The sequence below is a fragment of the Suncus etruscus genome, chromosome 6, assembly GCF_024139225.1.
Source record: "Suncus etruscus isolate mSunEtr1 chromosome 6, mSunEtr1.pri.cur, whole genome shotgun sequence".
Lineage (NCBI taxonomy): Eukaryota > Metazoa > Chordata > Mammalia > Eulipotyphla > Soricidae > Suncus > Suncus etruscus.
This window is the reverse complement of record NC_064853.1, coordinates 71,029,277-71,043,036: the sequence shown is the minus strand read 5'-3', so window position 1 is coordinate 71,043,036 and position 13,760 is coordinate 71,029,277. Positions and strand designations below refer to the sequence as shown.

General features: G+C 36.8%; 1 protein-coding gene and 1 pseudogene across 1 annotated transcript in view; one reads left to right on the top strand and one right to left on the bottom strand.

Annotated features, from left to right (window-relative positions):
• The window catches only part of CFAP61 (cilia and flagella associated protein 61), a 391,053-nt gene that overhangs the window by 62,684 nt on the left and 314,609 nt on the right, over positions 1-13,760 (top strand). The window contains exon 7 of the mRNA XM_049774327.1: positions 4,696-4,855. Coding sequence (XP_049630284.1) covers positions 4,696-4,855 — 160 coding nt within the window. The remainder of the gene's footprint in view (positions 1-4,695; positions 4,856-13,760) is intronic.
• On the bottom strand, positions 7,521-7,720 carry LOC126012800 (uncharacterized; annotated as a pseudogene).

The following is a 13,760-nucleotide window of genomic DNA, read 5'->3' as shown; positions in this document are numbered from 1 at the left end:
GAATGCCTCCGGGTGATGTTATATACAACCTTGGATGTTTTGTAAATGTCTTCTGTAGATCAAGGGGTAAATGGAGAATGCCCATTCTTCTGAGGCCTGTGCCAGGTCTTTATGTCAATGTTCAGGGTGTAAGGTCTCATTGCACTACAAGATTTGTGTGTTCCCATTTCTATTAGATAAGAACTTCTTGGTATGTATAGTATTTTCCCATGTTAGTGTGCCTACGCAAACAAGTAATAAAGCCACGTGGTGCTATCAGATATATGGGGGCATAAGAACATTTCCAACAAGACCCATGACTTGGTTCAAACATAAGTATTAAACTGAGGGATTCTTTCACACCAAATTCCATATTGAGCAGTTCACAAAGAGAAGATAAAAAACATGGGGGGGGGATCATCACTGTATAAGAAAGTATTTAGCAAAAGTTATAGCCATCAAAGAAAACACCCATAAAATGTTGAAAAGATATGCGTCATTTTTATGCCTTTTAAAATAGTTGGGTGGGTGTTAACTCTAGGGCACCACTTTGGTCTGTGAATTAGGACTCAACAGTACTTAAGTTAGAAAGGGTAAAAAAGGAGTAATGATGATAGGAGATAAAGAAGTTAAAGAGAAATATGAACTTATGAAGGGGTATGCAAAAGGGCAGAGTACAAAATGGACATTCTGCATACATAAAAACATAATTCAATGATAGTGAGTACTATTAATGTTTCTTGTGAGAGTACTATTAATGTTTCTTGTGCGCGCGGTTTTGCGAATGTACACTGGACAGAGATTACCAGTGCCAGCCAAACCTCCTCCTGCTAGACTCCCGGCTCCCAGGAAGGAGAGATCCTTCAAGAAGCTGGGAGACCAGAAGTTCAGAGCCCCACCCAGACCCTCCCTAAGGAGCCGCATGGATAGTGGGGGAAGGCCTAGGGTACCTTCAAGCTCCACCAAGGGACCCAACTCACCGCTGGAGCAAGGCGGCAGAGGGGTGCTGGGTTTACCCAAGTCCCGCACCCCCCCTAGGCCTGGCCAAGCAGGCCTCCGGCATGGCGTGGGCTTGCCAAACCTCCTCCTGCTAGACTCCCGGCTCCCAGGAAGGAGAGATCCTTCAAGAAGCTGGGAGACCAGAGGTGCTTATAACTTTTCTAAGTATAAAGTTTGTGTCATCTGATATTAGTATGGCCACTCTAGTTTTTTTTAAGTGTGTTGTTTGCTTGGATGATTTTCCTCCAGCCTTTGATTTTTAGCTTATGTTTGTTCGGACTATTCAGGTGTGTTTTTTGTAGGCAGCAGAAGGTTGGATTGAGTTTTTTTTAATCCATTTAGCCACTCTGTGTCACTTAACAGGTGCATTTCATTCATTGATATTGAGATAATTATCATGGGATTTAGTGTCATCTTTGTGTGGAAGTTTGGTGTGTCTGTTGGTAATTCATGTCTTAAAGTAGACTTTTTATTGTTTTTCATTTTTTGTTTTTGGGTCACACCCAGTAGTGGTCAGGGGTTACTCCTGGCTCCATGCTCAGAAATCACTCCTGGCGGGCACGGGGGACCATATAGGATGCCGGGATTTGAACCAATGACCTTCTGCATGAAAGGCAAACACCTTACCTCCATGCTATCTCCCGGCCCCTTCATTTTTCTTTTATTTTTTTTTAAATTTTTATTTTGACCATATTGGCTTACAGATCTTTCACAGTAGTATTATAGGTACATATTAACATTGAATCAGGGGAATACCCATTACCAAATTTGTCCTCCTCCCATCCCTGTTCCCTTCCTGCAACCCATATCCCTCCCCCCCACCACCCCTGGGCTGCTAGAGTAGGTGGTCCCCTTTTTGTCTAGCTTACTATTAGTGATCATATATCTGTTTGGTCCTGGTACCCTCCCTTGTTTCCCTCTCTATTTGAGAGGTGGAGCTAGATAATTCAAGTTATGTGGTTTTGTTTGAAGGAAAGAAAAGCAATAGAATGGGGTAAAAAAAAAGCTGAAAATGGGTGAAGTCCATCTAGATATTTTCAACATTTTTTCTTTTTTTTTTTTTTAACATTTTTTCTTTTTTCTTTTTCTTTTTTTTTTTGGTTTTTGGGCCACACCCGGTAACGCTCAGGGGTTACTCCTGGCTATGCGCTCAGAAGTCGCTCCTGGCTTGGGGGACCATATGGGACGCCGGGGGATCGAACCGCGGTCCGTCTCCTAGGCTAGCGCAGGTAAGGCAGGCACCTTACCTCCAGCGCCACCGCCCGGCCCCAACATTTTTTCTTTTAAGGCTGATTTTGAGTCTAAAGTTTCTGAGCTGTTGCTTATCCAGGAATCTATGTATAGCTCCTTCAAACCTGAAAGTAAGTTTTGCTGGTTGCAGTTTTCTAGGCGAAGCATTTATTTCACTGAGTGTTGTCACTATGTTCCACCACTGCCTTCTGGCCTTGAGTGTTTTTTGTGACAGGTCTGCTGTAAATCTCAAGAATGCTCTCTTTGAATATAATTTCCCTTTTTGATCTTGCTGCTTTCAGTATTCTGTCTCTATCGGTGGGATTTGTCAAGATGACTAAGGTGTGTCTTTAGGTGTTTTTCCTGGGATCTCTTTGGGCATGCAGGATTTTGTCACATGTATTCTTTTGCTCTGGTAGTTTCTCTACCAGATGTTCTTGACTATTGCTCTGGTAGTTTCTCTACCAGATGTTCTTGACTATTGCTCTGGTAGTTTCTCTACCAGATGTTCTTGACTATTGCTCTGGTAGTTTCTCTACCAGATGTTCTTGACTATTGATTCTTTTCTTCCTGAGTCTCTGGGACTTCAATGATTATTAAGTTATTTCTGTTGAGCTTATCAAAGACTTCTATTTTCATCTCTTCACATTCTTTGAGTAATTTTTCCATTGTCTAATCATTTTCTTTAATGCTCTTTTCCAATCTCTTTTGCTGTATGGAGTTGTTATGCATCTCATCTTTCAGCTCACTAATTCTGTCCTCAGGTGCTGTTACCCTGTTGGAGAGGTTTTCCATTGAGTTTTTCAATTCATCTACTGAGTTTTTCAGACCTGTTATTTCAGTTTGGAGTTTTCTTATTTCTATATTCATATTCTCTTGATTCTTATTAGTGTTTTGTTCAACTCAATCTATGCTTTATTTAAGTTCTGTGAACATCCTCCAATTTTCTTCTCTAAACTCCATATCTGAGAGACTAACTAGGTAATTGGCCATTTTTGGGTCATCAGAGTTGTCATTCTCATGCTCTATGCCTGGCGTTGGTCTATGTTGTTTCTACATTGTCACGCTTGTGTTGTGGGTTTTTCTACGTGTTGTGGTGGTATTCATTGGCTAGATGATGTGTGCAGCCATGAAGCAGAGCAGCCATGCTCCTCTGGCTCCACCTTTTGTGGGCGGGTCAACTCACCACCAACGAAGGATAGCTCTCAGGGAAGGAAGCTTCATAGGATCAAAACTTAGGCCAGAGCAGGCAGAGGAAAGTCCAAAGAGGTTTGCTGTGTTTCAGAGCCATAACAGAATTCAGGTGGCTCTAGCCTTTGTCAGCGGGTCAACTTATGTCCAAGGAGGGGAGCCCTCAGGGAAGGAAGCCACACAGGATCAAGTCTTAGGCTGGAGCAGGCAAAGGAAAGTCCAAAGAGTGAGCATTTTTTTCATGTATCTTTTGGCCATCTGTATTTTTTTAAATTTAAAGAAAATACATCACAGTTGACACAATTGATCATAATACATTTGTTACAGGAAGAACAAAGGCAAAGTTATCAAAATAAATAGAAAAACTAAAGAGATGGAAGAGAAAGGAAAGAAGAAAAAGTTCAGTAGCAAGTATATTTTTAAAAATTATTAAATCTCCGATTAACTCATTAAAGCCCTAGCAGAAGGCTTAGTAAGCTCTTCTTCTTCTTCTTCTTCTTCTTCTTCTTCTTCTTCTTCTTCTTCTTCTTCTTCTTCTTCTTCTTCTTCTTCTTCTTTTCAAACTATCACTTTCGTAGACGAATAGTTCTCTATCTGTACTCTCCACTCTTTGTGGCAGGCTTCCTACCATGAACTGGTTCTCCTAATCCTCATCTCTATTGTCTCTGAATATTACCCCACACTGTTTTTTTTTATTTTCCCTATATTCCACAGATGAATTAGAGTATTCTATGTTTATCCCTCTCCCTCAAACTCATTTCACTCACCATAATAATCTCCATGCACATCCATGTACATTTTTTCCTAACAGTTGCATAGTATTTCATCATGTATATATACCACAGTCTCTTTATTCACTCATATGTTGCTAAACACCTGTGTTATTTCCATAAGCTCTCTATTGTAAATAGTGCTGCAAAGAACATAGAGTGCAGATGGCATTTTTGTATTGTGTGCTTGTTTTCCTAGGGTATATCCCTAGGAGTGATATTGCTGGATTATAAGGAAGATCAATTTCCAGTTTTTTGAGAAATATACATATTATTTTCCAGAAAGGCTGGATTAGACAACATTCCAACTAGCAGTGAATGAGAGTCATTGATGTAACATTTTTAAAGCACATTGTGTGTCATGAATTTTACTAGACATCATGGTGCCTAGAAGAGATATCTACTTCCTCAACTCAAAGTTCTTGCCCAACTACCAACTGCCTACATGGTATCAGATGATGGAAGTTTTGTGATGAGAATTAACTTGGAGGCCTGATAGAGTAATGCAATATTTTGGATATTTCAGGTGGAAGGTAGAGCTGTTGGGTTCATGAATGTATGTTCAGAAGTAAACATGCAGCTCCTGCATGAGTGCTTTGATCTAGGACCCTTCCATGGACTCTGCACTCCACATCCTGAGGATGTTCTGGAACCACCAAAGAATATACAACTTCAGGAAAATAAAGGTACATTAGATGTCTCTGAAATACATCAAGAATTAGTGCATATTACTCATAGCTGTTATGTGATGGAATTGGATGGGTTTTTTGTTTTGTTTTATTTGGGGGGGGCACACATGGCGATGCTTAGGGTTACTCCTGGCTCTGTGCTTAGGAGTCATTCCAGGCAGTGCTCGGATGACCATAAGAGATGCAAGAGATTGAACCCGGGTTGACTGTGTGAACGACAATGCCTTACCCACTGCACTATATCTCTCCTCAAAGGAAGGGAATGTTTAATTTTATATCCACTTTAATTCCCCTGGATAATCACATTTTTGTATGCTTATTTATGAGTACAATTAGAATTATACAGCTAGAGTTAAGCATAATTTGTACATATCTGTGAGCTCAAGATAGTAAAAATTACACAGGTTTTGCTAGGCATAGTGACTATGCAGCTTAAAGTTTTCAAAATTTAGAATGCCTACATTTAGATGGTTATAGTCAAATAAAGGGAATAATTTTAGGATTTTACCTTTTCTTCCTCACCCTACAAAGCCCAAATATAATACCTGTATATACCTTATACTTGGGTCATACAGGTATTTTGATTTGGTGCATGCACATAGTCTCCAGTCATTTTCTGCCGTCTGCTGGAGGAGGCGGTGCTTCAGCTCAGTCCACAAATTGCGCTGAGCTGAAGAGGTAGGCAGCTGAACTGAACTTTATGTCACTGAACTATTTAACCCACAATATTCTGTGCAATGATGATGATATCAGTGAACTCAGTGATGATGACAGCATAGGCTGATACCCTCACATCAGATACATCTGGCTGTTTGGACATACAGATGATGATGAAAAGGAATCCAGTTTGGAGAATTTTAACCTTTGTGATTTAGCTTGATTACCTGTTTAGCTATGGTTTTCTGCACTTTATATTTAAAGTTTTAAAGTTATTGTTCTTAGTTTACAGTTTTTTTTAGCAATAAATATTGAAAAACATTTAACTTACTGTTTTCTCAATTATTGTAATTGTTTTGGGTATATATTTTTATTTTTGAAATTTACCAGTGGCTGCTGCATTTTCCACCTCAGCTTATACTCAAACACTAAATTTTCCCAGTTTTTAGGGTGAAATTAAGTGGGGTTAGCTTATACTTGGGTCAACTTATACTTGAGTATAAAGGTTAGTAAAATTTTCAAGTGCCTTGCACATAGCTGGCCTGGTTCAATCCCTGGACTCTCATATGGTTCCTCAAGCCTGCTAGGAGTGATTACTGAGGTCAGAATCTGGAGTGACCCCTGAGCACGGCAAGATATGGCCCAAAATCAAAAATGGAAGAAAAATAAAAGAACTCAAGATGTTCTATATTACCCTTAAGTTTGAATCCTAGCAGTTAGTAGTTTGAATCCTAGCAGTTAGTAGTTCTGTTGACTAGTCTTTGACAACTTAATGTGTAGTCCAAGGCTACTGAAAAAAAAAAGCCACTATTAGCTTGCTCAACTTATTTCTATCCCTAGGAAATAATAAACCTGATGTTAAATTATCAATTAGAATTATCACCAAATGAATTTAATTTTAATTTTTTAATTAGTAAGGTTATATCATGGGTATGCTTTCAGTTAAATATTTTGGTCCTTAAATCATTAAAGATGCTGACAGGTAAGTGACTTTGGGTACATGAATTGAACCCGAGTTTCTATTTTAGTCAAATAAGGATGATAGTGATTAGTGATACTTTCCTAAATGGATTTATAATGTTTTATTGAAATTCAGTAAATCATGTAAAAGGTCTGACTGTGTATGGAGCAAACCTAGTGCTCAAAAAGTGATCATCGTAGTAGTTAACAATTATTAACTTGTTAATTGTTCTCTTATTTTAGTCTTCGGAAATTAAAGTGAGGGTACTTTGAATTGCTCTGCTTTCTTATGTCTACAAATATATCAAGATTGCTCAAAAATAGAAAGAGGAGCATGTTGAGTGGTGGTTAAAGATTTACCCATCTAAATAATGATAGGCATCAATTTGTTTGGATATGAAACTAGGAGCATGTAAATGCAAGGTTTATCAGAATGTTCATGCTCACTACAAAGAATATGCATGATACAGGTGGAAAAGTGTTTATACCAATTTATACCCTTTTATACTGATGAGATAAATCTACCCAAGCAATTCTTTTTGTTTTTGGTTTTTCGGGCCACACCCAATGCTCAGGGGTTACTCCTGACTAAGCGCTCAGAAATTGCCCCTGGCTTGGGGACCATATGGGACACTAGGGGATCGAACCGCGGTCCTACCTTGGCTAGCGCTTGCAAGGCAGACACCTTACCTCTAGAGCCACCTCACTGGCCCCTACCCAAGCAATTATTAATTATTCAGTAAGTCTTACTTGTTCATACTTATCAGTGAAAAGCAATGAATATCCTGAAGGAAATTTTCAGCCCGAGAATGCCATGAAACACAGATTATTATTTTATTTTGGGGGCCATATGTGGTCATGCTTAGGGGGCTTACTCTTGGCTTTGCACTCAGGAATTACTCCTGGTGGCGCATATGAGATGACAGAGATCAAATCCAGTTAAGTCACATGATGCAACAAGGCCAGTGCCCTACTCTCTGTAGATCCAACCCATGAAACGGGTTATTATTGTCATTTTCAAGTGCTTAATTTCTTTTTTTTTTTTACTGCATCCTCTCCCTCTACCCCTTCCAAAGGAAGGGAAGAACGATAATCAATGGCAAAAGGCAGCCACAGAAGCGACACCTAAAGCCGACTTCACGCTCAGGAGAGGATGCTCTGGCTCCTCCTCGTGGCTTCGGGTGCTCTACACGATCAGAGAAACTAGTAACATACTATAGAAATGATCCCTGAAAGTATAGTCTTAATAATTTCTTTTTTAAAAGTACCATCTAATATGTTTTAGGTTTAACTTTTTCATGTATAAAGTATAGACAAAAGATAGTGTCTAGCATACGGAATTGTTGGAAAGATTCAGTGTTAGATTTTATAGAATGTAATTAGCTTATTACAAAGCAAAGAGTAAATATTAAATTTTTAAAAAGTGTTTTTATCCTTATTTAATGACTTTTTGTTATTGAAAGCATATTGAAAATATATAGATAACATTTTTTAGTGTATTCTCAGTAGTTGAATCTTCTTTGATGTTTCTTAACAGTGAAAATGCAAAATTTTTTGCTTAGAAATTTAATGCCAAGAACAAAGTTTCAAATTTAGGCTGAGTACTAGACTTATAAGAAATATATCATCTTGTATAGCTTTGTTTAGTGAAGCCTACAGTTATGAAAACTGAAAGAAGTCCTCCCTCTCTCTACCACCTTTAATGTTTTTACTTAAAATTAGTATATGATATAATGGGAAGTAAAGGAATAGTAAAACTTCTCTTGTTATTCTCTGTGCCTTGTTTATTTTTTAAAAATTTGGTTTTATGTTCATTGATACAAATTGTGGAATTTTCACCAGGACACACCATTGTAAATTTACAAATAACCCAGGGATGGATATACAAATCATCAATATCTCATATTCAAGAAGAGCCATTAATATAGATTTTTTAATGTGCTGCTTATTTTTTAATGAAAGAGTCAAATGAAAGGAGTAGTTGTCTAGAAAATTAAGTTTTGTTTCAATAGCCTACATATTATTGGGCCTTATATCTTAAGTAATTTTTTTTGGGGGGGAGCACACTCACGTGATACTCAGGGCTTAATCCAGGCTCTGCACTCAGAAATTACTACTGGTAAACTTGGGAACCACATGGAATGCTGGATATTGAACCTGGGTAAACTGCCAACCCATTGTTTTATCACTAAAGTCCCTTTATATTTTAAGTACTTTGATTTTTAAAGGAGTAATATATATACATATATATATATGCTCACTTATCCTCATAATATAGAAAAGCTAGGGTGCTTTAAAACTCTGTAGTGGTAGACTCAGAACGAAAGTCCAGTTTTTCCTGCTTGGCAAAATGACTTGGTTTATTATGGATAGCTTTGGCTAGAATGTTCTATAGTGATTCTACTAGATCATGATATTTTAACATTCTTTTTTTCTTTCTTGGTGGGGGGCAAGGAGTTTGGAGCAATACCTGTATGTGCTCAAGGCTTATTCTTGACAGGGCTTATTCCTAGCTTTGTTCTCAGAGTTGATTTTTCCTGGTCATGAGGCAAGCACATTAATCAACAAATATTATTTCAGTCTTCTTAGTTATTTAAAATTTTATTTTTAACTTTAATAAGTTCTTCAGTGAGGTATCATTTTAATGAGTTCTCAATGACTGGCCCATATCCCTAGAGTTTGTGCTTGTGTTGTCTGGACAGCTTTTGTGTGTTGGAATTTTTGCCTCTGTGTCTATGAATGCCAGATCTTTAGAATGCTATTCTTCCCTGTATACTAAGCAGGCTGGAAAAAAACAAGAACAAGAAAATTGACACTAGGAGCAAATTTCTTCCCTGTGTCAGATTATTTCCCAACTGTTACTTTCTTGATCAATCACTCAATAAATGATTATACTTGAATCTTTAACTTTGTTAGGGTGTGCTTCTGAGGAAACTCACACGAAGACAATGCTGGTTTAGTCTTTACTACTATGAAAGTGTTTGTTTTTACATAGCTACAAAATCAGAGTATAAATACTCCTGCTTCCCCTCAATTAATATAACTTTGAGACATGACTTTTGTATTATGTGCCAGAATTCCTCTGGAAATTAAGTCTAGCTTTCCACAATGATAATCTGATCAGTAACACCTGCCTGCCCTTCTCTTTCTCTATTTTTCACCCTCATCAACACTACTGGTTCTACATGGAATTACAGCTCAAAAGCTTACATCTTTTTTTTTTTTATGAGAATGAATCTAGCCCTTATTGGTTAGAAAAACTTGGGTATAGTACTAAAATTTTGTTTCTAGTTTTTTCATTCTTTTTTTTTAATCTTTATTTAAACACCGTGATTACAAACATGATTATAGTTGTATGATTACAGTCATGTAAAGAACACCCCCCTTCACCAGTGCAACATTCCCACCACCAATTTCCCAGATCATAACAATGTGAATGAATGAGGGAAATAGAAAGCCTGTCTCAAGTACAGGTGTAGGTGGGTGGGGAGGAGGGAGATCTGGGAAAAGCTTACATCTTGTCTCAAGGTCTAGTCTTTCTTTTCTCATGAATTGTGAAGCTTGTGCTTTCATACCCATCTCAGCATTTCAGAGCCAACTAATGTTAAAAGTGTCTTAAGTTAGTATAGTGACTGTCCCTCTTTTTTCTTTTTTATATATTTACCTTAGTTGATGTGTTATAGAACATTATTTCTTTTAAATTTTTATTGTGGTTGAAGTGAATTACAGTTCTCTCACAGTAATATTTGAGGCACATAGTGACAATGAGTTAGGGGCATTCCCACCACCATTATTTTATTTGATTATATATACCCATCCTTACACCTTATGTGGTTATGATGTATGCTCCTTTTAAATTATTACTGAACTCAGTTTGCTGGATCTTTTTTAAAGATCTATGCATATATGACCATCAGGGTTATTGGTCTCTAATCTTTTTGTAAAATATCTGTCTCCTTTTGATATTAAAGGTAATGTTGGCTTACTAGAAAATATTGAGAATACTTCTCATTGTTTGATTTTTTTGGTAAGAATTGAAAATGTTTAGTTATAAGTCATCTTTCAAGATGGTAGAATGAACAAATAAAACCAAATGGACCTGGGTTTTTCTTTGGGGTATGGGCAGAGACTTTTTCTTACAGTTTTAATTTCTCTGATTATAATTTACCTGAACTGCTCAGATTTTTTATTTCCCTTTGATTCATTCTTGAACCTGAATGATTTTTCATGTATTTTGGTTAAATTATAGAATTATCAAACTTTAAAGTTGAAAAGTATCAAAATGATTATCTAGTATTTCCCTTTATTTTTAGAATTGAAAGAAGATATTCAAACTGCTTCAAAGTTGAAAATTTTAGCTAAGAATTCAAGCCTTGGGACACAGCAGTAGGGTATTTGCCTTACACTGGGCCTATCCAGGACAAACCTGATTCTATCCTTAGCATTCCATACAGTTTCCTGAGCCAGGACTGATTTCTGAGCACATAGCCAGGAGTAACTCCTGAGTATCACCGATATGGCCCAAAAACCCGAAACAAAAAAAAAAAATTTAAGCCTTTAGATTATAGACTAATTTAATAACTAGTTGAATAATCTCTAATAGTTACTTATGTTTAGTTTCTGAGATTTTAGAAAGCAAATTACCTAAATGTCTCATTTATTGATGGAAAGTATCAGATAATAATAGATTTTCTGAATATATTTTATCTTCAGATAGAATCAATCTAAGAAAAAAAAGTTTAAGAACTACCTCTCAGATCTGCATGAAAGATATATACATTTGTTTATTTTTTGTTTGTGGTAAAAGCACATTTATACTAATAAATACATTTTCTCTTCTTTAAGTGATCTAATATTTATAGTCTTAGGAAGAGCTTACTTTTTTTCTTTTTGGTTTTTGGGCCACACCCACACTCTGGGGTTACTCCTGGATATGCACTCAGAAATTGCTTCTGGCTTAGGGGACCATATGGGATGCTAGGGATCGAACCAAGATCTATCCTGGAGCAGCCACGTGAAAGGCAAACACCCTACCGCTGTGCTATCGCTCAGTCCCTTAGGAAGTGCTTTCAATTGAAATGTTATACAAATAGTATTATATCAAGATAATCAATCATGCTTGTAATCATGGTGCTTAACTAAAGATTTTATTGAAAAAAGTGGTTGTCCCTCTTTTTTTAATTTTATGATATCTTTATTTAAGCATCTTGATTACAAATATGATTGTGATTAGGTTTCAGTCATGTAAACAACACCCCCCTTCACCAGTGCAACATTCTCACCACCAATATCCCAAATCTCCCTCCATCCCCCACCTGTTGGCTGTCCTTCTTAACATCTATTTATACACAGTATGAACATTTCTCATTTTAACCATATTAAAAGTTTCCATTAAATCTGAAAAGTTTAACCATGCACACAGGTTTTGCATGTTCTTGAATAACATTTCCATTTTATAGGTACCTATTTTGCATATATACCTAACAGACACACTTATACATTTTTATTTTATTTATGAAACAATATTTTTGTTTTGTGGCCATACCAAGCAGTGCTCAGGGATTACGACTTGGCTCTTCACTCAGGAATGACTCCTGGTGATGCGTATGGGTCTATATGGGAAGCCAGGAATTGAACCTGTGTCAGCTGTATGAAAGGCAAGTGCCCTCTCCACTCTACAATCCACTGTTCAATTGTCTAGCCCCAATATGTGTTTTCATTTTTATGTACTAAAATTTAGAATTAAACTGGAGCCAATGGGAACAAAGTCTGGGGTAGAGATTTTGTCTGACTAAAAGAAAAATTTAGTAAATGTGATTTTCTTTAATTTAGTGGAGATGCTAGTTTAGAAACAGCAAGACCCCCAGTTATTAGAAGAATTCATAAAGAAACTGTCATCAGTACTTTCTGATTGTGTCAGAGATTGTACTAAGATTGAAAATCCTTTTACATGGTAAGACTCTTTGGAAATGAATAGAACACATGTGGGGATATTTTATATATCTGGCAGTTTATGAATTTTTTTATTAATGACAATAGCATGGCTCAAAATAATATATATTTTTCTAGTTGGCCTTACCATCGGTCTTACCTGATGTTTGCAAATCAAGCTGTGCCTTTCATTCACTGCATTATTATAATAAAGACTTTGGAATCAGAATTGAGCTGGCAATTTTCTTGATGATGCACAAGGCAAAATAGGGCACAGCCTGCATTTCCACAGCTGTATTGGCATCACCACGCCTACTACTTGAAATGAAAAATAAAGCAAGCAAATCCCCAAACTTTTGTTTGTCATGTAGGCCGATGCCATGCAGGGAGTAGAGGCCTGTTTTGAAAGAACCTTGAGAGGCTCAGCTTTGTGAATCTCATTATAACCCTAAAACCTACCAAACAAAATTTCTGTGGAAGTGGAGGCACCCTGGCAGGGGAAATTTAATTTAATATAATAGAATTGAGGGCTTTCAAAATAATTGTAAAAATCCCCGTTACCAAAATACCACCAAAATGTTAATATACATATAAAAGGTGATTGAAAATATAATTTTCATGGTATTTCCATATAAAATGTAGCAACATTGTCTCAATCATTTTTTAAGTCTTTTTATTTTAGGAAATGTTTTCTTATGCCATTTAAAAATTTTTCTTTGAACTTACATTTATTTCTCACGTAAGACTCTCTGTTCATTGAGGGAGGAAACAACTGGAAGCATTCTCAATGGACCTAACATAGAAACATTGACTAAGTCTTTGACAAAGTCTATTTTGGGTTTTGTGGGCAGGGACCTGAGGCCTCACCTGACTGTTCTCAGGGTTTACTATTATTGGTTTTGTGCTCAGAGTTTACTCCTGGCAGTGCTTAGAGATTGGACCAAACACCTTAATCTCTTTACTATCTCACTAACCCAAACTAAGTATTATTTATTATATATATGTTTATTATATATATTTATTATATATCCAATAGTCCTACCTCTTTTATTACTTATTTTTCTATTTCTAATTAGTGAAATTAAAATGTTTATTAGAAGGGGAAAGAAAAAAAGGTAACATGTTTAAGAGAAAATGCAGACTTTTCTAGAAGAAAAGAGGCCCATGAAATAAAAGAAAGGAGTTGTGGCTCTAAATTGGAATGTATACAATTTCAGAGTAGAATGCATCTTCAAATTTTCTTTTGTTTTGGGGCTACAGTCTGTGGCAATTAGGAGCTATTACCATCTTAGTGCTCAGTTTTAGTACTGGAGGGTTACTGGCTGTGGTGCTCATGGACCAGGACTCTGGTGAG